The 26,648-nt window shown below is 45.1% G+C and overlaps 1 protein-coding gene across 2 annotated transcripts in view; it reads right to left on the reverse strand.

Moving 5' to 3' along the window:
• Positions 1–785: 785 nt before the first annotated feature.
• Positions 786–26,648, reverse strand: part of LOC145412227 (innexin inx2-like) — an 87,521-nt gene continuing 61,658 nt past the window's right edge. For both annotated transcript variants that reach the window (XM_080282160.1, XM_080282161.1), the window contains exons 2-5: positions 6,250–6,446; positions 4,877–4,986; positions 3,637–3,737; positions 786–1,929 (exon numbers count right to left, since the gene is read on the reverse strand). In XM_080282160.1, the coding sequence (XP_080138286.1) occupies positions 1,138–1,929; positions 3,637–3,737; positions 4,877–4,986; positions 6,250–6,416 (1,170 nt within the window). In that variant the 5' untranslated portion in view covers positions 6,417–6,446 and the 3' untranslated portion in view covers positions 786–1,137. The remainder of the gene's footprint in view (positions 1,930–3,636; positions 3,738–4,876; positions 4,987–6,249; positions 6,447–26,648) is intronic.

Here is a 26,648-nt window from a genome sequence, read left to right on the forward strand (position 1 = left end):
TACATCATAAAAGAACTAAATATAGAAATAAGCACTGTAAGGTAGCACTTACCAGTCCCAGCAGTGTTTTAGTTTCCTATAATATTGCTACCAGCAGCACGGCTGAAGAATATCACACCACACCAGACAGAACAACACCTTAACAATTATAAGTTAGGCTGCATCAAAAAGGATGTGTCTATGTACACGTGTTGGGTAGGGAACTTAGCTAAGGGACATATTCCTAGTTGACTTCGGAGATCTCGTAACTCTTCCTCATGTGCGATTTATTTGCATGGAACACTTGAATTATAATCCTGTATGTACTGATGCAAGCTGTTTTGATATTAAACTGATCTGAGGGTACATAACATACAGGAGAAAGTAGGATGTAAAAAAGGAAAATGAATCGCAACGGAAGGAACATTACGCAGTTTCCAGTGCCAGCGAGAATATGGCGATAATTCTGAGGTGTGAGGGGTAGGGGTGAGGAGGGGTGATAGTAGGAACGTGACCAAGATTTACATTTGAGATTGGAGGAACTATATACCTACATATGTATCATCTCAGTAAACATCATAGCCAGGCCATGTGTGGGTATGACTTGTCTTAAGAGTGCAATGGCAAGAATTTTTGAGTTGGCGGAATTAGGAAATGTCCACGTTTGGAATGGTAGGGGTTGTTGTTGTTGTTGTTGTTGTTGTCCCAGACTAATCTGAAACGTGAACCCTGTGGACTTCAGACCGAAATGTTTTTCTGCGGTCCACCATCCGCTTTTTGAGAGATAGGGAGGGGGAGGGGGCATGGTTTTATTACCGGGCAGTGGAGCCGCGAGGTTGTGAAGGTGTCCCTCTCCAGCACCTGGAAATGTGTTTACTGAGAAGATTTAAGTTTCAGCCGCACTTGGAATCTTCAAATATGTAATTTTTCCATTTGGGCGACTTATAGATTCACCGCACTATGAAATCAAGACACCTTACCTTCGGGATTATTTTGTCCGTCTTTGGGTGACGAAGGAGTGTGGGTGAGTAGTGGTGATAGGGATGGGAGTAGGGATGAGGTTGTGTGTCGGGGTGGGGGTAAGGATGAGGGTTGCAAGGGAATAAGGTGGGAGTGAGGGTGCAGGGGAGTGAGGGTGCAGGGGTGTGGGGGACAGCGTCACGCACTTTGGCTCATGAGGTGAAATCTCTCTGAGGAGGACGGGGGTGAGGCGGTCACTTCCAAATCAGGGTGAACAGGTCGCCGAGCCAGTCGCGTCGAAAGTTCTTCCATGAGACTGCTGAAGGAGATGAGCTCAACATTTTTGCTCAGCAGATACAGCAGAAAGAAGTCGCCCACCTGTAGTTTCTTCCCGATCGCCTCAAGGCCTGTCTTGTAGCGGAGACGGGCGCGTTTCTGTAGCAAGCCGGATCGGATGGCGGGGATGCAGAAGACTAGGAGGCGGTAGAGGAGGGCGAGGAAACTAACAGAGGAGAGGATGACAAACCAGAACCAGAGAAAGACATAGATTTTCTCGTTGATGATGTTGAGCGCCAGGACACACATGAGGTCGTGAGATTCAATTGTTCCCGAAGGTCCGTACATGTTGAAGCTGCACTTGGTCACCCTCGGGAAGAGGACAATCATGGGGTCAGTCCGTTCTTCCTGGTTGGTCTCCGTGAAGGACAGAACGTCCAGACCGTACGTGAAGAACATCCCACCTAAGAATTTGTTCATAAACCACATGTTGAACACCGAGTTGACCAGATTGAGCAGCTCACACAGGAAGAACTTAATGGCATAGAAGTTGTGGTAGTGGATGGATGCGTGGAGATACTCGGCCAGTAGGTGTATCTTCTCTCGTCTCTCGTCCTTGTTCATGACGGGCTGAGAGAGGCCCATGACTATCGACCCCAGCTTGCAGCCCTCCCATGTCTTCCAGAGCCAGTGGGGCGTGTAGAACATTAGGCCCTGTGGGGGTGACGGTGGGAGGGTTAGTGCGGGTAGCGGTAGGAGCATTCACACATTTACGTACATTTACATACATATTACTAATACTCAGCACACACACACACACACACACACACACACACACACACACACACACACACACACACACACACACACACACACAGACTAAACTAGTGCATACACCATTACGTGTTTTTCTTTACTTAAAATAATAAGTATTTCACCTGGCTTACGAGTTTCTGCTGCTCACCCTGTCATAACCTTCAACAGATCCTTTTTAAACTGAATAACACTGATTGGTGTTAACAAAGATGAATTAGAAAAGAAAAAATAATCATTATAGTGAGAAGGATAACTCTAAGTAATTTTTATACTACATGCGGTATTCTTTTCATTATCACCATTAATGTTTATTGTTCCCACGTCATTGCTTGCCCATCCTGTTATTTAATTTAACCTACTTTTTTCCTGCTCTTTTACTTCCCCCCACCATGTTTTGGATTCCCAGCGCTTTGTCTGTTCATAGTACATTGTTAAGTGGTAGGTGGTGGCACCCATAAATCCAGTCACATGATGTAATGCTTTCTACCTCTTTCTTCACCTTTATCATTCGATTTCTTGTTTGCCGTCCTCTCTTCCTTCATCTCTGTCCTTCCTATAACTTCTTATTAATCCTTTTTCCACTTTAGGTGGCTCTGCATTGAGTTGAACGACAAGTCTAATGCTTTCCTGTAACCCGGGAAACTATTTATAACGCTCGGTGGTGACCACATAACCAGATCACGGGGTGAAGTGAAACCCACTATGGTCCCCCTGTTAACCGGATGGAAACGCAAATGCGGCTTCCACCCAGAAACTAAACCTTCACACTTTTCCCCGCATTCGCTGTGGCAAGGTACTGTCAACCGCAAGCGAACATCATTTCATAGCACGGGACGGTCCTGAAGGGGCGGTTGCTTGGCCATGGTTGATGGGTCTGATCGGTCACAGACTGGGCTTGATCAACAACAGTTGTATATTTTTAAGTGATAGCCTATTTAAGTTTAGGGCAAGCCAAGTGCACATGTAGTTAACTTACCAGCTGTGGAGCTTCCTAGAAGGCAGCAGGAAATGGAGAAAGTGTTAGTCTGAGAACATGCCTCACAGCACACGGAAAATTTTGTTGTAGGTTACCGTGAACTGCTTTTTAGAGGGATATTTTGTCGTCCGATCCCAGAGAGTACGGGTATTTCAGTACAAATGCCTGACCGTAGTATTTTAACCATAATATGAGAAAGAACAGCAGCTCTTAAGCAAGATGGCCTTAGTTGGAATGCAACTGTTCAGATTTTTTTCTACGTCCTGAATGAGACTATTGTCTAAGAGTGTTATATCAAAAGTGTATAGATAAGAGATGTATTCTTTCAATGTGAGTGTGTGTGTAAGAGATTTGTGTACGATGTCGGTGTAAGGTTATGTAGGAGAGCACCCACCTGTAGGAAGAGGTGTATAAGGAGGAAGAGGCGTATGAGGAAGTGTATGAGAAAACAGAAGTAGGCCTATGTGAGGTGTAAATGAGTGGAGGTCTGATGGGAGAGTGAGTGTATTCAGGAGAGGACCCACTTGCAGGAAGAGGTATATGACACGCTATATGAAGTGTTTTAGGAGGTGTGAAGTGTATGAGGAGGTGTATGGAGGGTGCATGAGTGTATATATGAGAGGACCCACCTGTAGGAAGAGTACAAATGGGACCCACTGGTAGTACGCGTGGTGCACTTTGGCGTCTGAGGAGTCGTGGGGGCCGACACCGGGGTACGCCACGCCCGTACCTGCACAAGACAAGAAAGTAAATTAGGTAAAACTGATTTATGCCTATCCACACACACACACACACACACACACACACACACACACACACACATTGCCAACGAGAACACGATTCAATATGATAATTATATTTCTCGTGCTAGAGCTACCCAGTGATGATAATGGTGATGATAATGATGTAGTAATGATAAGGTTGCGTAGCAGATGTATAATATTGATGGCGATGGTAATAAGAGTGATTATCATGATCTGGTAATACAGGAACTGTGTGAGTGTTGCTTTTGATAATGACGATGATAATGGTAATGATAATTATGTATGGTGTATAATAATGTGATGATGATAACGAAGATGGTAATATTCTTGTAGTTATAGCAGCCGGCTGGCATTGTGTAGGTGTTGATAATGATAAAGATGATGATTATGGTGATGATTATGATGATGTGATTATCTTCGAGATGTGTTGGTGGTGCTGATGATAAGCCGTAATGATAATGCAGCTGCTGATAACGATAAAGTGATAATGCTCACCCAATTTTGATGATCGCAGCCCATCTTTAAATGGGCCTAAGAGTCGGGATTGATGATAATGATGATAATGATGACATATTTCGTCTACCTTAACTTCGCGGAGTTTCTCGTCTTCTTACAGCCATTACAGCTCAGCTTTCAAGATGGAAAGATGACAGTTTTAGGCCAAGTTGAAAGTGTACATAAAATATTAATGCTGTTGATTACGCTGAAGAGATGATACTAGAACCTTGTAGCTGATGGTGGTGATGCTGGTGATGCTGATGATGATAATAGCAGTAGAGCGTCCTAGTGCTGGTGATTATGATAAAAGTGATGCGGTAGAGTGGTAAAATCTTATCACTTTAACCTGACCTGAAATTACCACCTCTCCTTCTTGAATATTAGTTGTAACCAGAGATTATTTCTAGAATATGATGATAGTCACGAAGGTGTGTTGTAAAATAGATGTCAAACCATCTTGCATGAGTAACAAGAGGACATTAAGATGTAATATGCAAACAGTATCGTTTAGAAAGATGTTACGAAATTTCCCAAGTTCAAAAAACTGTGGTCAGATATCAGGTGATGATAAGGAATGTCAACGTTCGGTGCTTTTACCATGCCTCACCTCTGCCGTAGCCCCTGTGCATGTACTTGGGCAGCGTGAAGGTGGTGTGGATCCAGCAGTACGTGTTCACCACCTTAGTCTTCAGCCTGGGATTGTCGTCGTGCACACAGCTGAAACACAAAGAGAAATACTTCATAGATAGGCCTATTATTGTCAGTTTGCTTTGACCTCACGGAACTGGGCCGCTTCCACAAGTTGACAAAGAGTCTTGATTACATGAAATTCGATGAGCCTTAGTCATGAACTAGGAATGAGAATCCGTGGTTACTTGTCAAATCAACGCTCCAGTCTGACTATACTTGACCTTCAGTTGGGCTGAAGGTGTGAGGGTTCTCTGTCAGGTTTGGAAAAACACAGTACAGATGGCTGATGTGACACGGGTTGCATGATTGGATGGTTGTCTCTGGAAGGGGAGGAGGGTCATAATTTAGGGAGGAGTCGAGAGTGGATCAGAGCAAAAACACCTTTGAGCGAATTGACGGGGATCCCGTCAGTGTTTATTCAGATATACTGGTATTGTGACAGTCACAGTGACTCACTCAAAAGAATGGAAAGGTCCTACTGGAGCTCTGTGTGTACAATTGGTTACGTGCTGGATAAAAACAAACTTCAAGTTTGTTTACCCATTCAGACAGAAGACGTCTTCTTTATATGATCTGGCTGCTGCCAGACGATTATATTCAATGAAAGATCGATCTCTCTGACTGAACAAGGTAGAAACAATCTTGAAACAAGCTAATGATCATAGAAAATACATTTTAAAATATATATTGATAGCGATGTTGTTTGGCAGCGAAACGTGGCTAGTAAATGATGTTAACAGGTTGGAACGCACTGAGATGAGGATGATGGGAGGGACGAACAGTGCCTCTTTGAGGGACAGGTTGGATAGTTCCGTATAGCACTAAGTGAACGGTGTGTTATTAAGTGTATTAGTAATGTGATGCAAACTGGGTGATTGAAATGGTACGGACATGTAGAGGGAATAGAAAATGTCAACTTAATTGGGTAAAGATCATGGATATGAATGTTGAAAGAACAGTGCCAAAGAGCAAGCCTAAAAAGGCATAAAGCGAGGTATAATGTTAAAAAAAGGAACTAATCAGAGTTGCTCACAAGACAGAGCAGCCCTGAAATGATCAAGGGCTACAGGTTTTCTAGGATAATGGTGATGGGTAACATGAATGCTGTGTGGGTAATGCGTTATTGACTGATCTGATAAGCTTATCGATGAAATTAATATTGGTGAAGAGGAGACACATGCAGTCGAGAATCGTGGCGATAATGGTGTACCATTATGATGATGATGAGGGGGAGGAAGAGGAAGAGGAGGAGCAAAGTTAGCGTGAAAAAGTTGCATTTTATTGACTGACTTGATTGGGTCTCCGATAAGGCTGTTAGCAGTGACGAGGAGACAGAAGCAGAAAAGCATGGGTGCGGTGATGCGGTAGTGTAGCTTGAACACGGCGCTGTCGATGTCCACGTGATGCTTTACCTTCACCAGCCCACTCAGACCCGACAGCAGTTCCAAGAGCACCATCCTCGCTCTCCACCCAGCACCTCACCACGCCTGCAACAACAAGAACAAGAAAACATTTAGCCAAGGAGCAAAAACGTCTTGACAGGAGCAACATAAGATTTCGCAGGGGAAGAGGAAGTTCAGTGTCTAAAAGGCGAATAATAGCAACAGATTTGGCTGCAAGGACCAAGAGCAGTAACAACTAATTTAGCTGAGGGGTGGAAGCGAAAAGTCAGTTGCTGTACGGGGAGGCAAGATTATATTTAACCGAGGATGAGGGGAAGCAAGATCATGCTTAGCTGAGGATGAGGAGAGGCAAGACCATATTTAGTGGAGGATGAGGGGAGACAATATCATTTTTAGCCGAGGATGAGGGGAAGCAAGATCGCTTTCCATCATCTCCACATGGCCAAACCACCTCAGTGTATTTCTCCTAACGCTTTCTGTCACATCCACATCCACACCACAACGCTCCTTCACTTCCTCATTTGTCAGTCTGTCTCTCCATGTGACTCCACATGCTCCTCTCAAGTAACTCATTTCCACTGCTCTCACACTTGACTTGTGTCCTTTCAACAAGGTCCAAGCTTCACTTCCATATGTTAGAGTTGGTATCACAATAGTGTCGTGCAGCGACCTTTTTTTTTACTTCCATGCTCACTTCTCTATTTCTTGTCACTGCTTTCAAAGAACCAGCAACCTTTCTTCCATGTTGTACCTGAAAAGCACTTCACCCTCCAAACTTCCATCTTTACTCATCACACTACCCAAGTATTTAAATGCATTCACGTTTTCCATTTCCTCATCATTCAGCCTCACTGTACATTCACTTCTCTCGAAGACCATAATTTCACTCTTCCCTACATTCACCTTTAGATTCCGTGTCTTACACACTCCCAAATTCATTCACGTGTGTATATATATATATATATATATATATATATATATATATACGTAAGGGCAGGAGCTCGTTCGAACTTACTGTTGTAAGCAGGTTTACAGCACGCACGATAAAGGAGGGATATATTATTTGCAACATGGTTTCCTCTCTGCTTCATGTCCCAGAATAGATCAAAGACCTTTGACCTGGAATTCTCCATTCCGCCTGTGCATGAAAAGCATATTTAGTTAGACTAAGGATCAATGCATCACTTCTGAGTAGTGTGGTGGTTCATAGTTGTGGTGCCATATAGGAGGCGTTAGCCTGTGTGTGTTAGGTCAGTGTGCTGGAGACGCCATACTCTACCCATCAGAGGATATGTGTGTGTGTGTGTGTGTGTGTGTGTGAGAGAGAGAGAGAGAGAGAGAGAGAGAGAGAGAGAGAGAGAGAGAGAGAGAGAGAGAGAGGCATGGAGGTGTTAGGTCGAGAGTCAGGGTGGGCAGCAAGGGGGAGTGAGCTTTGTCATCACCCTGTGTGTCCTAACTCGCCCTCGCACCTGCATCCTGTGCTTGCTGTTGTTGTCAGGGCCAGACTGGGTTAGGTAAGACGTAGGTGGAAAAGATAATGGGGTCTGCTTGATATTTGTGTGTGTGTGTGTGTGTGTGTGTGTGTGTGTGTGTGTGTGTGTGTGTGTGTGTGTGTGTCCAGCTCCGGGCCAACTCTTGATAGACCTTTCCTTAAGGTATGGCAGTCCACCTACTTGTCACACACCTTCACATGTCACCGCTGCTGCATTAATACCAATCTTCCATATAGAACACATGGTCGGGGTGTTTCATTTGGCACTGGTGTAATGACAACCTATCAGCATGGTGTTGGTGTGACATGTCGGGGGGTTTTGTGGATCACCAGTAAAGAGCATGAGTGTTTTAACAAAATTCAGATCATCACACTGTTCCCTGCACCATCCGTGGATTAAACTCCCGTCTTTTCCGCACCACCGCCATCACCACTCTCTCTGTCTCTGTCTGTCTGTCTGTCTGTCTGTCTCTGTCTCTGTCTCTGTCTCTCTCTCTCATGTTGCCACCCAATTATCTTATCATTCCTGACCATTATTCACAACATAGCTGTTGTTTTTAATGCGCCGTGAGGTTGTTTATAGGAGCATCCTGTGTGTGTGTGTGTGTGTGTGTGTGTGTGTGTGTGTGTGTGTGTGTGTGTGTGTGTGTGTGTGTGTGTGTGTGTGTGTGTGTGTGTGTGTGTGTGTGTGTGTGTGTGTGTGTGTTATCCGAGACGCTCCGTTTCTCTTCAAGTTTGTTTTTCTTACTGTTGTTGCTTTTTGGAGTAAAAGTTGCTGCAACTTTTCACCTCGCCTGTACTGTAGAACCTATAGCAATGTTCCTCCCTTGCCCTGCCCCACCGCCCACCATCATACCAGCCAATCCAGAACACTCCTTCCTTCCTTACTCCTTGTCTCCGATTGTATGTATGTATATGTGTATGTATGTATGCGTACGTTTTGGAAGGCATTGGCTGGATACGCATGATTTTCTGCACATGAATAGATCTCAGTATAGACAAGTCCATAGATTTATGCCTACCAACCACACGAGTGTCAGTAAGGTAGAAATTCAGTTCTTATATCATCAAGAGAGTAGTAGAGTGGCAGTCTTGCTCATGCTACCATCCCCCTTACCACCCCCCCACTATCACTTCTTGGCCTTCACCATATCATCACCATCACATTGTTTGCGACTTATTTTTGATGTTACCAGATTATTTTATTAAGAAAAGCCCCCAGTAGCTAGTGAATGATGGCTATTTCAAGCTTCTCCACCTCGAAATGTCTCTTCTTTAGATGAATACAGACGTTAGCATGAAAAAGTGAAAAAAAAGTTCTCGGATAAAAGATCTAAGTTTATGAAAGGTCTAAGTTTGTACGTCACCCTCCAAGTGAGAGGAGACGAACAGCAAGGCTTAGGTTTGATGCCTATGAACTGCACGCCGGACATTAAGGCATATACTAATTTTTGCTAAGTCGTAATCTTCCCGTACAATAAGAGAGCAGGAAATGTGTTAGCCCAGCACATAGGGACCACCTCCCTCACCAGCTTCACCACCACCACCACCACCGCTTCCTGCCCATAATAACCCAATGGGTGAGCGAAGTAATTAGACTCAGGTGGGGCAGACGTGTGAGTTGGATTAGTGAGTCGTGCCCAGGGTGAGGACGGGTCATGCTCCTGGTGACACTTGGCGGACGGTTGCTAAAGCTCAAAGGGACGATAATGCTTCAGTGATAGCAACGGTAAGAATGAAACACACTAAAATACTCGGAGTTACTACCCAGTGTAATAACATCGGAGTACTACTCATTGAATTTGTTTCGAAATAAATACATCTGGTAATGCTTGTGTCCGCAGTGAACGTATTTTAGGGTGTGTTCCAGCACTGGTTGACTTGGCAGCCACACACTGAACGAATGATCAGAAAAGACGAAACGGTTCTAACACGGCGAGTCAAAATGTCCAGACTGATGGTGTGCTACCTGATGGTTTACTCGACTTACCACCGCCCTTGCACCGGTGTAATCATCCTCTCCGTAGCCTGGGTCATTTGTACCATCCAGGTATGAACTGAGGCGGTATCGGACCATTCTTAGAGAGAGATAATACCTCACCAGACGTGTAGGCCTGCACGTGTTTTCGAAGCGCTCGCCTTGATCGGCGTGTCTGCTGTGTGAGTGTTGAAGCTGGAGACAGGACCCTAACGCTCATCGGGCATTTATAAATCGCGAATGCTTAATGACTTTGATCAGCTGTGATGGTATGTAATAAGGCGAGGTAGAGTGAGGTGACTTACGAGGTGAGGTGAGGAAGAGTGAGGTAGCAGTGAGTAATATAAATGAACAACGAATGAGTGAGATGAACTGGGAGAGTAATAGACGAGGTGAGGAAAGGTGAAATAGACGTCAGTGACGCAATGTTTATGCAGGTAAGGGTAGCACAGTTAACTCCCTTCTCATCTCCTCCCCTTCACACACACACACACACACACACACACACACACACACACACACACACACACACACACACACACACACACACACACACACACACACACACACACACACACACACACACACACACACTCGTTGTCGTCTAGCAGTGTGGGTGATGGATGCTGATGATGCGTGGTGAGCCCTAACTACTACTTCCTACTTGAGCAGCCACCACCACACAACCAACCCCTCACCGCCCACATTCGCACGCCCACCCACCCTACACTGACAAACCAAACTTGTGACACTGTCGTTATTTTGTAGCCTGTTTCCTGTGACCTAGTGGCAAAATTAGACAAAACTTCTGCTTTACATCCATTCCTTAACATTTTTTCGTGAATTGTACTGTAGGCTAGTGTTCGTCCCGTGTTAAAGCTCAACAATATAGGGCAAGTTAGTGTGAACGGAGTATATCTTTTTCCTGCACTTAGTACATTTTGGGGCCGCTAGAGGGGTGTTTTAGGTAGGGGGAAAAGGAGTGATTTTAGCTCCAATAATTGTGTTTTTAGATAATCATGCCTAAATACTGAATAGCTTTTAACCCGTTCAAACCGAGGACGTCATTCTAGCTCATTCTTGCGTTCATCACACAGTTGAATTCATCTTAGATTTTCGAACTGGATGGATCAGATACAGGCGTAGTTAAGCCATTCAGAACTATAAGGTAGCCTCTTCCTAACAAAAATAAATCACATTGTGGCAGGATGAGTGAGGTATATCTTCGTGGGGGGTTAAACATCGGGTGGGAGTGCGTTTTTGTAACCTGAATCAAGTTGTCTGACGTTAACAACAATATCGTACAAAGCTCGTAATTTGCGGCCGTGTGTGTGTGTGTGTGTGTGTGTGTGTGTGTGTGTGTGTGTGTGTGTGTGTGTGTGTGTGTGTGTGTGTGTGTGTGTGTGTGTGTGTGTTAGTTTCCTTGTGTCACAGCGTTTTTATTCTACTTCTCAAGTAACTGGCTTATTTAACTGATAATTATAGAAGCTAACATATTACTGGGCATTGTTTTGCGGTACATTGCATATCTTTATTTATTTACTGCATTTTTGTTTTTACTGACAGCAAACATGGCCTTAAATAACTCGTCTGTCTTACAACACTAACATGGTGCAGTTAAAAGACATAAATCTAACTCCTTTTTTTATAAGAGACTAACGTGATGGAGTTGATAGGCGTGCAGATATAACCCTTCTTTTCCTCCATGCAAGGCCAGCGTGGTTTAGACGCTAGGCATACAGGGGTAAGGTGATGCAGTTAGTCGTCTTTCCCCTGCATACAAGGGTGCGGTGACCTTGATATGCCCCAGAGGTAGGCAGAGGGTCAGGCTGCCTCATAGTGCAGCCATTGTGCTCGGACGTTGCTCCACCACGTCAGCCCCTCCCATCCCCCCATTATACCCATCCCCTCCCCTCCCCCCCGCTGCAACTCTCATACCATGCCGCACCTGTCTGCCCATACCACCGTCTTTACCATACTTACAAGAGGTAGAAGAAAAATAAGTTCCTTTCTACTCTTTCATGTGCAAAATTTACGCGAACTTTTATAATTAAATTGAATCGTAAACCTGAGGTACCCCACACCCTCTAAAGCGCGCGCGTGCGCACACACACACACACACACACACACACACACACACACACGATCAAGTGTTTTTTTTTTTTTTTCTCTCTCTCTCTCTCTCTCTCTCTCTTTTCTCCTGTCTTCACCTCAATTCATTATCTACCCCTGCAGATAGCACTCACCACCCACTTTCTCACCCCACTTCCTGACTATGCATTTGCAAGGAGAGTGTATGGGCATGAATGTTGATGTGAGCCTGCAAGACCGGTGGTATTACAATCATGGCAAACACTTATCACACCAAGCAAACGTTACAATACATCCTCGCAAGCTGTAGACCTTGATAGCAAAATACCAGAACACCAGACACGGAAAATATGTGAAAGCGTCGGTACAAAATGCCACTATACCAGACAGACGCACTTTCCTTCCATCACACCAGCCACGTGCACTTCTTCGCCGTCATTGCTCTATTGTACACCCAACAAAAGAAGTATCGAGATCCGCAGGTTTGATGACATTTGATCCACGCGATGTGTCTGCGTATACTTGGGTGTGTGTGGAAAGTATAAGTAACAGGAAATTCAGGTTGATGCTTAAATGTTTTACTTTTATGAGTGACGTAAAACATTATAACATGGTCACTTTTTTTTTTAAGCGGGAATATCTCTAGGGACGGCCCTGTTTATCTCTCTCACAAATAATTTTTGGAGACATGGAGTTTTATTCCCATTCACTTTCGCGACATTAGCTAAGCCCCAGATTAGACCCTTGAAGCACCCTGATCTGTCTAGCACATTTTTACTTGTTTTTCCTTGACTTCTGGTACTCTGCTGCAAATATATGCAGTGTCCCGAAATTGGAGAAGTTTTGGTGAACACTGTAAATCATATTGTAGTAGGATGAAGAACGTAATGGAATGAAAACGATGAAGTGTAACAAGAGGAATTGGGACACAGATGAAGGATATGATAGAAAAAATAGATGAAGAATGTAAGGGAATTAAGCAGATGAAGAATGTAAGAGATTGAAAGAGATGAAGAACGTAACAGAAAGATTCAGATGAAGAATATAATAGAAGAGATGAGATGAATGTAATGGAAGGGATCAGATGAAGAATGTAGTAGAATGAACTTGATGAAGACATTAAATAGCATGAAGTAAATGAATAATGTATGAAAGACTAAATCATTTTCCTAGAGCTGTGTTCTGTTTATACTGTACATGCTCGCTTAAGTGCCGCCTTCGGCGGCCTCCGCTTGATGTCAAGTTACTTCTTATCTTCAGTGAGGAATGAGTCATAACTCGGGAACCAGTGGCCCGATTGGACTGGAAATTGTTTTATTCGTCAAGTTAGAGCCTTTTAATGGTACCTTGATCTAACAAAAATTGCGCTAGGCTACATGCGCCGGTTTTTCCTGTTACAGTAACAAACAAGCATTCAGAAATCGGATCATTGTAGTATAGACTCTGATAATATTTACAGTGGGACCTTGGGCTGGATAATTCACTGCGCTATTGTTTTTATTCGCCTTGGACACCTGCTGTACCCTACTGCATCTCATGAGGGATGCCGTAGGGGGGAGAGAAGGCACACCACCACCACCACCACCATCATCATCATCATCATCATCATCATCATCATCATCATGTTGTTTAAAGATAGCATGAATAATATCAGGGGTTATATCTTGTCCTTCATAGCCATTTCAGTAACAGCCTACGGAATCATTCAGTGCAGAGTCACCTGAAAACAGCATTACATCGAGTGAGTAGGTAATGGGCTTCACCGCCTGCCAGTACACCAAAGTACATTGCTTTTAATGCATGTTTATTTGAGAGAGAGAGAGAGAGAGAGAGAGAGAGAGAGAGAGAGAGAGAGAGAGAGAGAGAGAGAGAGAGAGAGAGAGAGAAGCAGGGTGGAGAGTGTTGTAAGTGACCCGTTACTGGCAAACCTGTTGGCGTTCAGTTGAGCTTGACCCGCCCTCCGCCCCCCCCCCTCACTTCGTGTCTCTCTCTCTCTCTTTCTCTCTCTCTCTCTCTCTCTCTCTCTCTCTCTCTCTCTCAGTGCAGAGTACTTCCTCATCCTCGTATTGTGTGTGTGTGTGTGTGTGTGTGTGTGTGTGTGTGTGTGTGCGCTCGCTTTAATAAACAGGCCTGCAAAGACGATGGAAAGAAGTATAACTCTTAGTAAGAGATCCATCGCCAAAACTGAACAGAATCGTGTGACGGTAGGGGTCATAAAATATCATCTGAAGTGAGTGTTTATAAAAGGAGGAGAGTTGGTTTGCAGTGAAGTACGTGTAGGAAATTAAAGAGATACAGTGTGAAAGATATAAGAGAACTACAAGAACAATCGGTGAAAGAAGCACAGGTGAAAGGAATGAGGTGGGGCGTGAAAGGAGGCAGGCAAGATAAGTGATCAGGGACGAAAAGAACTGGAAGAAGGACGGAAATGCAAGAAGTAATGCATGAGAATGAAGTATTGAAGATAAGAGATAAGTGAGGCAATAGCAACCCAAGGAGGGTTTAAAGTGACCTGATAACTGTCTGGCCTTGTAGGACTCTGGTTACTCGTTCTACCCTCCTTCCATTTTTTTTTCTCTCTTCTCCTTGCCATTTTTCTGCTTTCCTTCCCTCTTTTATCTCTCCCTGTCTCTTCTCCTTGTCATCCTCCCGTCCTTACCTCGTTTCCTCTCCCTTCTCCCCTCAACCGCCCCCTCTGCCACTTCATTCGGTCTACTTTCAGATCCCGTATCCTGTCGTCTCTCTCGCTCCTTACCCTCTTTCTCTTTCCCTCCACCCTCTCCCTGTCTCACCCCCTTTCCCTACCTCCATTTCCATCTTACCCATCTTCCCTCTTTTCGCCATGTAGCCTCCCTTCATTCCTACCCTTCCCTCTCTCCCCCATTCCTTTTCTCCTTCCTCTCCTTTACCCCTCTCTCCACCCGCATCCCCCCTTCCTCACCCCCACCCTCCCACACAAGGCTATACTGTTGCTGTGTTGCATCCCCACCACCATCCTTTCCCGCTCGTATTATATTTCATTTCAGTTTTCGACGCCTTATTGCGCATTCACCTGACCTCTTTCTCTTTCCCTTCCCTCCTTCCATTCCTCCCTCGTCCCCTCCTTCCTCCTTTCGTCTTTCATTCCCCCCCACTCAAAATTCCATATCCCCTTACCCTACCACCTCACTCCTTACCGTCCTCGTTCCTCTTTGCTTCCCCCTCCTCCTCTTCTTCTTACCTCTTGTTTTCCTCTTCTCTCAACTTGCGTCCTTCTTTCCCTCTCTCCCTTCATCCCCCCCGTCCCTTCTCATCCTCACCCCCCCCCACAAGGCTGTACTGTTGCTGTGTATCCTCCCCCATCTCTCCACCACCACCACCACCACCACCACCACCACCCCCTACTCGTATTGCATTTCTCCACAATTTCGATCCACTTTTTGCTTGTTCACCATCCCTTCTTCCTTCCCCCTCTCCTCTCCCTTCTGTCTTCCCCCAGCTCCCACTTCATTCCCCTTCCTCCCTCTCACCAACCTCCCTTCTCTCCCTACCTTTCCCCCTTTTCACACTCTTCTCCCTACATCCCTTCCTTCATACTCACCTCTCTTCCACTGTCATCACTCTTTCCCCACCACTTCCCCCCCTCCTCCCCCCTTCATGATATACTGTTGCTATGTACCGCCTCCCCACCACTCCACCCCAACCCCCACTCCACCCCCACTCTTCTTATTTTTCACCTCAATTATCGATGCATTTCTTAGGTTCCACACACCTCCTTGTCGGGGTCTCGCTTTACGCGCATTTTTCGGGTGTGGTTTGTGGGTGTGTGTGGAAGGAGGGGTTGGGGTGGGGGTGGGGTATTGGGTATTTTTTGCCTGTGTGTGTGTGTGTGTGTGTGTGTGTGTGTGTTATTATTTTTTGTGTCCGGGTTTTAATGTAGTTTGGGTTTATATTTTCTAAGTGGCGTTGTTTTAATTGTTTTTTTCAGCTGTATGTAAGATTAGTGTTTTATATATTAATTGCATGTTTTCTATCTGCCCTTGCTGATGTCCTCATTGGATTCCTGTCTTTATTGTGTCTTTTATACCCCTCCTTTCTCTCTTCAGTCCAAGCACGTTATATTCTCTCTCTCTCTCTCTCTCTTACACACACACACACACACACACACACACACACACACACACACACACACACACACACACACACACACACACACACACACACACACACACATTTTTACCCAGCACCTTTTTTCCTAAACGCTGTAGATCTCGTCTTTCACCTCCTCTCTTTCCTTCACTTCCACACCCTGTTTTCTCCTCCTTCTCCTCCTCCTCGTCCTCCTCCTCGTCCTCCTCCTCCTCCTCCCCGTTATTTGCTTATCTTCCTTCCCCATCCCCCCTTCCTCCTCCTGCCCCCTTCTCCTCCTCCTTGTCCCCATTCCCATTGTTATTCCTCCGCATCGTTCTCACATCGCCCCCATCTCTCACTCCCCCTCATATTTCACCCCCATGTCCAGGAAGATATAATTTGCATCTTATCTCAGCTGTAAACCCTTCCCACTTGCACAACTACTGTCACATTTAAACCCTTCCACTCTCACGATGACACTCTTTCTCTTTTCCTCCTTTTACGCCAGACGGTTTTCTCGTTATATTTATCTGTGTTGCACAAGGACTAGCGCTGTTTTTAATCTCCCTTCCCTACATTTAGCTTATTTTTAAGTATACTCTAGCTCTTTCCTGACGATTTTATTCAGTCTAGGCCTTGGGAAACACTTCATTAGGATAGCATTCAATCACCCTTTCACCACCAAAGGGCTGAGTAAAATCGTCTGGTGTCAGCAAGAATGAACTGCATATTATATCATTGTGTTGAAGTGGTTAAGCTGCTTTCATCACTTGTTAGTTTTTGTGTGACCTTTCCTTTTAACCCCCAGCTTGCGTCATGTCTGAGGTGCCTGTGTGTGTGTGTGTGTGTGTGTGTGTGTGTGTGTGAGAGAGAGAGAGAGAGAGAATTACAGGTTTCACAAACATGCATATACCGTAGTCACAAAATACACTCATTATGTTCAAGCATATGCATGGATTCTCTCTCTCTCTCTCTCTCTCTCTCTCTCTCTCTCTCTCTCGTCATAAACGCCATTACGTATGTTTGTGTATGACTGGGCATAGAGTTGGCAGTTTGTTCCTTGAGACAAAGGAGTAGGCTTCCTAGTGTCCACCCTACACACAACAAATATTGCCACATTCCCGCACATATCATCCCTTTCACGTTATTAGGCGGCCCAGCTTCAATGCAAAAGTACCTCCCTAGTGCTCCCGTATGGAATTAGTTGGGGGTGGAAGTTTTAGACGTTATGTGCTTAAGAACAGTGTGTGGAGTGAGATGGTTTGACGGAATAAGAGACGATAGTGTAAGAGGGAGGTGTGGAAGTAGAGTCTGTGTGATGGAAAAAGCAGACCAGGATGCCCATGTGGGGAGAAGAGAAAGACTGGGCGAGAAATAGGCGGCGTGGAGAAAAAAGATAGTGTAATGTTCAGCATCTTTTTCCATATTTCCTCTTTGTGCTGGATGGACTGAAGGGGAAAAAAATGAAAAATAAAAAGAGTCCGGCTGGTGAACGTCCCCACAGATAAGAAAAGGTTACAGTCATAAAGCAATTTCTCTGCGACGTAAAGCCTGAGTGTTTGGAATTTCAAGGATATTTTTTTCCTGACAGTTTTGATTTCAGCTGTCACTGTGATAATTGCCTTTGTACGGATGATAAAGTGCTGAGGTCAGATCGATAACGTAAACCTGTGTGATATGGGTGAGTGATTACAGCGAGACGGGAATCACTCTTACGTCACAGGTCTTTGTTAATATGTTGTGTTGCCCGGTGTGATTTGGCCTATAGCGTGGATTGACTGCAAGGTGGCTTTTAATCATAAGTGGTGTTGATGGTAGGAATGTTTGTCTTGGTTTCATAGTGGCGTGGATTGTTCAAATGGAAGAATTATGCCCACGTATGGAAATGTGGATTGAACTGGGTCGAAATGGTTGTATCTTCGCCATAAACACTTAAATATTAGTATAATTCTTCCAGTAGTAGAGTGTTTTCTTACTTTACATCCTCCTCCTCCTCCTCCTCCTCATCATCATCATCATCATCATCATCATCATCCGGGTGTTAGCGTATAGGTCAGAGTGAAGTAAGTTCGTAAATCCGTGTGATATAAGTGAGTGATTTGGAGTGCAGTGAGAGGTAGGGATTAGGGTACCCGGTACTCTTACATCATTGCTGTTGGGTCGTGTGTAAGGGTTGGTTTATAAGATTTTAATTGTAGTGAGGCTTGGGTGTGCTGTGTTTATTATTGTTATTGTTATTATTATTATTATTATTATTATTGATGGTGGTAGTGGTAGTAGTAGTAGTAGTAGTAGTGTAACTTTTGTTCCATTTTCATCTTCGAACACAAACTAACACGGTTTAGAGGGAAGTCCTGAAAATCCCTGTGCATTTCTGGCAGTAATAACACCTCTTACCTTCTGTCGTTTATCCCATCACACCACATCTGCTGTGCTGGGATTTCTACGTAAAGGTACCCCAGTTTGTGAGAATCGCTGAGCCAGGTGGTGTAAGACTGATAAGGATAAGACGAGGGATATCAGTCGTCACAGGTATCCGGCCTTACTATGACAAAGCACCACTAATTTTACCGTACACACACACACACACACACACACAGATGACGAGAGAGAGAGAGAGAGAGAGAGAGAGAGAGAGAGAGAGAGAGAGAGAGAGAGGGAGAGGTGGGTCGAGAACATGATGGAGGAATGAAGTTCGTACCCTAAGTTTGGTGAGCAGGGATGGTACAAGCAAACAAGCAAGGGATCAGAGTTGCGCAGGCTGCCAGATAACAATGTACTGCAATGAACTGACACTCGATATTGCTGCTGCTGCTGCTGCTGCTGCTGATGATGATGATGATGATGATAAGGAGGAGAAGGATGGAATTTATGTAGTTCAGGACATGTAAATGATTTTAAGACAGATGCTGAATATATATTGTACATGGGTAAGAACAGTATTGCAGCCAGCAAATGTGTGTGTGTGTGTGTGTGTGTGTGTGTGTGTGTGTGTGTGTGTGTGTGTGTGTGTGTGTGTGTGTGTGTGTGTGTGTGTGTGTGTGTGTGTGTGTGTCCATCTAACTGTTCATCTATCTCTCTGTCTATCTATCTATCTCTATATATCAATCTTACTGTTCACCTCTCTCATTCTCGGCCTGCCTATTTTCGCAACTTCGTCTCTTGGTTGTCACTCAGTTCTCTGCCGCAGGAAAGACGCGGCACGTTCATGTGTGAGTTTGTATAGTTTTCCGTGGTTATTGATGATCCTGGACTGTACTTTCGTCTGTTTCCATGTCCACACTAGTAATCCGTCCACGTGCAACCGTATGTAACGTCATTCTTCTCATTCCCCTCTCAGCATAAACGAGCGTAGAATTATACTGTATACAATGTAGTCCCTAGTAATACACCTTCGCCTCTGTTACAGACCTGATCTTAGGCGAAACAGTTCCTGCAGTAATGTATCTCTCTGAAAATAACAGTAGTGAATACAAGCCGTCAACAGATATCATTTCCCCATTCATACATCGCCAACATGGGAAGATTTTACAATTATTCTTTCTTAGGAGAGAAAGTCTGATCCTGACGTGGACCTACTGTAATGTGATGCAGGTGCAGATATACGGTGCACCTGATAGAGCAATTTCGTCTCGGATACAAACCTGATCTCAGACGAAACTGGTGCGATAGGAATACGAGCTAGTGACCTTGGGAATGAGACGGGGGTGGCGGCAGAGGCTGGGGACATTGTTATCGTGGAAATATTATGCCGTGTTGTGGCGGACCCGACAGAACAGCCTAAGTGCGTGCTGCCAGCGAATACGTCCTTGTTCTTAATTGACTTATCAGGGGGTCTGTGTTGGGCAATTGATGTGTAGTTTGTGGTGAGGAGGGCGAGGATGCTTTTTGTGGTGGTGTGCCCATACTCCTTCACCACGATGATGTAATTTGCTCTCTTTTCTTACCACCAGACGCTTATATTCATCCTCTTCTGTCCATTCTTTGTGCACCTCTTTGTTTTTTTTTTCTTGCATTTCCTTTCTTTTTCCCCTCCCTCTCTCATTCCGCTTTCTCTCCCACCCTTCTCTCTCCTTCCAGTCTCTCTTTCCCCTTCCTACTCTTCCCTTTCCCCCCTCCTGTTTCCCTCCTTTCCGTCTTCTCTCATTTATTTATTTTCTCTCCCCCTTCCTCCTTGTCGCATCTCGTCCTCTGTCCCTCTCTTCTCACCTTTCCTCCTTCCTCCCCCTCTTCTCTTCTTCCCATCTCCTTTCCCTCTTCTCAGCCTCGCTTCGTCTCGCCTTGCCTTTCCTCTTCCTCTCTTGTCTCCTTCGCATTCCCTTTCTCCTTCAGTTCTCCTTCTGAATTCTTACCGCCTTTCCTCCCGTTCCCTTCATCCTTCACCCGCTTCTCTAATACTTCCCTTGCTTCCTTTATAACCCCGTTCTCCCTCCATTACTCCTGCCCTCGTCTTCCTTTCTTGCTTCATTTCCTTCCTTCGTCTTACCTTTCCACCTTTCTCTCCCCCGTTCTTCATCTCTCTATCGGCTGGCCATCATTGTAACTGCATTCTTTCCTTTGATCCCTTCCATCCTCCCCGTCAGTTCCCCCTCGGCTCCCTTCCCACTCCTTCCTTTGCCCCTCCTCCTCTCCTTCTCCCTTTCTTCTCCCCCCCTCCCTTCTTCTCTCCCTCGTCCTTGCCTCTCCTCCCTTCGTGCATGTCTTGGCCTTCGCTTGTCTTGCTTGTCTCTGTATATTCTTTCTTTCTTCTCTATTCTCTTATTGTGTTTTGGTAATTCTCTCTCTCTCTCTCTCTCTCTCTCTCTCTCTCTCTCTCTCTCTCTCTCTCTCTCTCGGCAGGAAGTAGAAAGAACATTAAGGAAGTTGAGGAAGTGGAATTGCGATGTTTGTATTGCGAGAGAGAGAGAGAGAGAGAGAGAGAGAGAGAGAGAGAGAGAGAGAGAGAGAGAGAGAGAGAGAGATGAGAGGGGTGGGGTGGGGTTCTGGGGAGGTAGAGAAGGAGAAGAAAGGGGAGGACAGATTGTAAAAGGGTGATGATTATGATAATGATGTTTGGAGAGTGTGTGATGGGGAAGAGAGAGGGTGTGTGTGAGGTGGGGGTGGTACTGGAGTGTGGGAGTGGGGTGAGGGGTGGATGGGGAGGGGAGGGATGGTGAGGGCGGTAAGGGAGTGTGTTGATCTTGAAGTGCAAACAAAGGAGTGTCGTGGTGTGAGTGTGTGTGTGTGTGTGTGTGTGTGTGTGTGTGTGTGTGTGTGTGTGTGTGTGTGTGTGTATTTAAATGTATGCGATATGGTGATATGTGTGTTTTCTTGTTCTTCTTGTGTATGTATTTTATGTTGTGTGCTTAGTTGCGTACTCGTTCGAGATTTAAGGTCATACTTATTTGCTAAGACGCCTGTGTGTGTGTGTGTGTGTGTGTGTGTGTGTGTGTGTGTGTGTGTGTGTGTGTGTGTGTGTGTGTGTGTGTGTGTTTAATGCAAAACAGAAAGAAGCTAAGACTGAAATCCTGCAAAACTGGTCTTCTAACGTAAACAGATGGGAAAGGTAGATTCAGGATCCGTTTATATTGAGATGTATGATGCGTGTGCTTTGTCATGTCCGTGTGTGTGTACGAGTATGTGTTTTGAGTTTTTGTTAGTGTGCGTATGTGGGTGTGTGTACGTGCATTTCGTCAGCAGCGCTCAAACCACTTTTTACAGATGGGAGTGTGTGTGTGTGTGTGTGTGTGTGTGTGTGTGTGTGTGTGTGTGTGTAAACATAACCTACCCAGTATGGTTATGTTTCTGTGTTTCATGTTCTTGGAAGTAATATGAATGTATTGTTTAGTGTATGCTTATGTGCTCACTTGAATGTGTGTGTGTGTGTGTGTGTGTGTGTGTGTGTGTGAGAGAGAGAGAGCAGTGGGGGGGGGGGCACCATCGTCACGGTATTTGATCTGTTCCCAGGCTTACCATTCACCATCGTCAGCCTGTCCTGTTGATGATGCTGATAGTGTGGTTGTGGTGCTGATGCCAGTGGTAGTGGTGCTGATGGTGGTGATATTGATGGTTGTTCTGTGGGTCATAATGGTGATGATGGTGGTAGTGGTGATGGTGTGGTTGTGGTGCGGGTCATAGTGGCGGTAGTGATGGTGGTGGTGCGCTGATGGTGATATTGGTGATGGTGGTGTGAGTTTTAGTGGTGATAGTGGTGGTGATGGTAAGTTAGTGATAGTGGTGGTGGTTAGTGGGGAATATGATGCTGGTGGTCGTAGTACTATTAGTTCTGATCATGATACTGTGGTGGTGGTGATGATGGTGGTAGTGGTGGTGATATTTGTGTGGTAGTCGTGGTGGTAATGAGTGATTGTGATGGAGAGGAGTGTGGTGGTGGTGGTGATGATGATGATGATGATGATGAGGAGGAGGAGGAGGATGACGACGATAGTGGTAGCATTGCTGATGAAGAGTGAGCAACGGTAACAGTAACGATGGTAATAGTGGTGATTGTGATTGCTGGATAGTAAGTGGTGACGAGGATATGAGTGTGATGATAGCGGTTGTGGTAGTGGTGATGGTGGAAGTAGTTAATTAATATCTGGGGCATAGAACATGTCGCTAATGGCAGAAATGGGGTAATGATGATGACAGACAGCGTAATTACCATGCTGTTAATTACATAGGCTGGATGACGGAACGAGGAAAAGAGTGGTCGTGTGTGTGTGTGTGTGTGTGTGTGTGTGTGTGTGTTTAGATAAACACACATCGGCCTAACCAACAAGGAAACTTAACGAATAAAAATTAAGTGCACACACACACACACACACACACACACACACACACACACACACACACACACACACACACACACACACACACACACACACACACACACACACACACACACACACACGATATACATACTCTACACAAGGCCTTTGTACAATCAGCAGTTGAACAGAGTCTATTCAATACGGACACACTTGCATACGAGAAGATTTTGCGAATTGCATCTTGGGTGAATAAAATAAAAAGTAGGCTAAATGAAAGACCAACAGATTCCCCAACTGGATGGAGGATTAATTGATGAGTATTCGCTCTATTTGACAGGACAACCTTCTTCCTGTCCTCTCATCTGTTTTCACCAGTATTCTATGAGAGCCTCCCTGAACAAAAATAGTAGCTCGTCTGCACAGCCTTTATTGAACTGAGTGAGTGTTGTGTAAGGTGTGATGTAGGCTGAGCTGGTGCTGAGGCCAGTCTGTATCCACGGCTCTGGTCCTGACTCTGCCACTCCCTGCACTCTCGCCCTGTTTGGTTCACCTCAGGGTCAGGCCAGGAAAATAGGGGGAGAAAAAATACTGTAACTAGAAAAACTTCCCTCGCAGCAATGCAGTGGACCTGGGCAGTCACCACATACTTGCCTCACAGCCAGGGAGTGGGAAGCAACCAAAATAAACATTACCACTATCCTCAGCCCTCACACTGATATCATACAATGGAAGAATAATTCACTCTTCAGAATGGAAATATATTATGCATGAAAACCCACCGTGAGTCATAAAAAGACCCTTTCACATAAGATGTATATATTATTGTTACGAAGGACATATTTATTGTACTTATACACATGTATAATTATTTATAGGTAAATATGAATTCAATTATTTTACTTAAGTGAATGAAAATGTAACTCATATTATTTTCAAAGTCAGAAGACATAGCAATTCACTTGCAACCTATTAACGATGATCATCACGCTGTGAAGACTCAGGATGCTAATTTCGTGAATATGGCCCCAAAACATATCACGTGACATTTTTGCCATCCTACTATTCCTTTTGTGATGTGGTTTTATGTTGTCGAAGCATTTGAAATATGGTGAAATGTGGCGACTATATTAACGATTTTTAATATCTCATTTCCAAAGGAGTTTAGAATATACGTCCAGAGAGCTTGCGATTCGGGGGAGACTTTGCAGATGCCACACACCATACATATTTAGTTTTTAAAGATGTATGCAATATTAGGAATACTGCATCCAAATTCTTTCGTTAGTGCTCTGGTGTCCCTTACCCGCTGCTTATGGCCACACACTGTCTGATTTAAAAATATTTACCGAAGAGGGTTTACGGGACCTAGCTGTAAAATGCTTGCACCACTCGCCCCCACCCCCCTCCCCACTCGCAAACATTGAAGGACATGACCCTCCCCCCCAAATACATTGGCCTGCTTCGAACACTGGAGTAATAAAATTCTGGGTATTGCTTCTGCTCGTCAATAATATTTGTAGGATCATCAGGAAGCGATTTTGTGATTGAACAGAAAATGATTTGTATAACTTTCCGCGCAGTGATTAAAGAGGAGGAAATTTATTATAATGCCTTGCTCACACTGCACTGCGGCCCCCATACCACATCATACTTACTCGCCACATGCACCACATTCTCACAACACACACACTTCTCCAACATAACCTTAACAAAAGGCCTGTGGGAGAGACCAAAGTCCCCGATTTCGCGCCGTCTGCTGGGTTTACGACGAGATAAATCCTGGGCTGCAACAACAACAACAACAACAGTATGGATAATAAAGCCTATCAGTCTCGTGTTTTTCCCAGGATGAATACAGTTTACTCGAGGAGAGAGACTTCGGCCCGGTGGTCTGTCCTGTCATTAAATATCACACATTAAAACACTTCATGCTTCAAATAACCTCCTGCCATAAACAGACTACCCACAAACAACCTTCAAACACAAACAGCCTTAAAATTCGATATTCCCACGCAAACAAACAACGTTCCAACTCCAACAGTCCTCCCACAGTCTCCGGGCACAGTCATCAGCGAGGCAGTCAGCGATGGGACGCAAACAAGCCAGTCAAACACACAGTCAAGCACAAACAGTCGTCAGTCACTACGGGAAAGCAGAACAAGCAGACAGGAGGCGGAGGAAGCTCTCTCTTTAATTATTATTATTGCTTTTCGCAGTAGTTCGTTCATTCTGTCTGCTGCGGCTCTACATCCTTTCCACACCGCTTCATAAATAACATTACGTTTTATTATTATTATTATTTACAGTTAAGCATTGGGGTGATGAGAGGGTAGATTTAGGGTACTTTACAGTGGACGGAGTATTAATATTTGTATTGTGATGTAACTGTTTCTCTCTCTCTCTCTCTCTCTCTCTTATTATAGTGTCAATAATTTCATCTCTCCGTCTTTCAGGTAGGCGATGGTGTGGGTGAAGGTGAGATAACCTGAGACAAGGTAAGGTGTGTGTGTGTGTGTGTGTGTGTGTGTGTAATGAGAGTGAGGGGAAGCGGGGCAGAGTTGATGAAGTGAGGGGAGAGGTGATGAAATATAAAAAGGGCGAGGAAGTGAGGGGGAAATGGAGGTGAGGAGGTAAAGATGGTGGGATGTGAAGAGAAGTGAACTGAGGGTTGAAGACGTGAGGGGAGGTGAAGGGTGAGGAAGTGAGGGGAGCTGAAGGGTAAGGGGTGAGGGAGTGAGGGGAGATGAAGGGTGAGGAGAGGCGAGGAGAGTGGAAGTGAAGGGAGGTGAGGGATGAGGAAGTGACATGTGGGTGTGTCGGTTCACTGGGAAGGATTATATTGATTAGATGGTATTATTGGTTATTACCTGTGGTTCCTTATGAGTTTCCGTCACCTGTCTGCCCCCCTCCCTCCCTCTCTCTCTCTCTCTCTCTCTCTCTCTCGTTTATTTTGCTTTCTTCTCACCTTAATCTTTATGCTACTCCCTCCCTCTCACACTCTTCCCCTTCCCATTACCCTTTTCCTTCCACTCCTCTTCCCCTTACCCTCTCTCTCCTTCCCCTCACCTCCCTCTCCTCTTCCCCTCATCCCCTCTCCCCTTCCCCCACCCCCTCACCTGTGCTCATTAACTCTTAGTTATGATTTTAATGCCACGATATATTCTGATAATTATAATGACTATCTCCCCACTCCCTCTCCCCCTCCCCCTTCCTCTCCCCCCCTCCCCATCCTCTCTCCCTCCTCTTCCTCCTTCTAACTGAGTTCCCACGAGTTCTCCCTCCCATTAAACCCCCGGATATCGCCTTTCCCTCCCCTTGCCTCTCTCTCTTTCCTCCTCTCCCTCCTTCCTCCACGTTCTCCTCTTCCTCCTGTCTTTCATCCTTCCTTGCATCTCCTACCTCGATCCTTCTCCTTCTCCTCCTCCTCCTCCTCCTCCTCCTCCCTCACTTTTATTTATTTCCTTTTTTCTCTCCTGTCACTCCTTTCTCCTGCTTCTCTCCTTTCCCTATCTTCTCTTTTCTCTTGTTCCTATTCACTGTAAGTCCCCCCTTCTCCTCCTCCTCCTTCGATTATTTTCTTGTCTCATTTTCCAGTCTTTCTCGTGTCCAACTCCTCCTCCCTCTGATTCATCCGTCATTTCTGCCCTTTGTTCCCTTCCCTTTCCACTTTCTCTTACTCCAAGCAGCCTATCTTACGTCTCTCTCTGTCTCTCTCTCTCTCTCTCACACACACACACACACACACACACACACACACACACACACACACACACACTCTCGTCCATCGCCTTCGTGTGCTGTTGATATTTACCAAGGATATTTTCTTATGCTTTACACACACACACACACACACACACACACAC

This window comes from Coenobita brevimanus, chromosome 92 (genome assembly GCF_032717465.1).
Source record: "Coenobita brevimanus isolate Jiangsu-jjx chromosome 92, ASM3271746v2, whole genome shotgun sequence".
In the NCBI taxonomy this organism is placed as follows: Eukaryota; Metazoa; Arthropoda; class Malacostraca; order Decapoda; family Coenobitidae; genus Coenobita; species Coenobita brevimanus.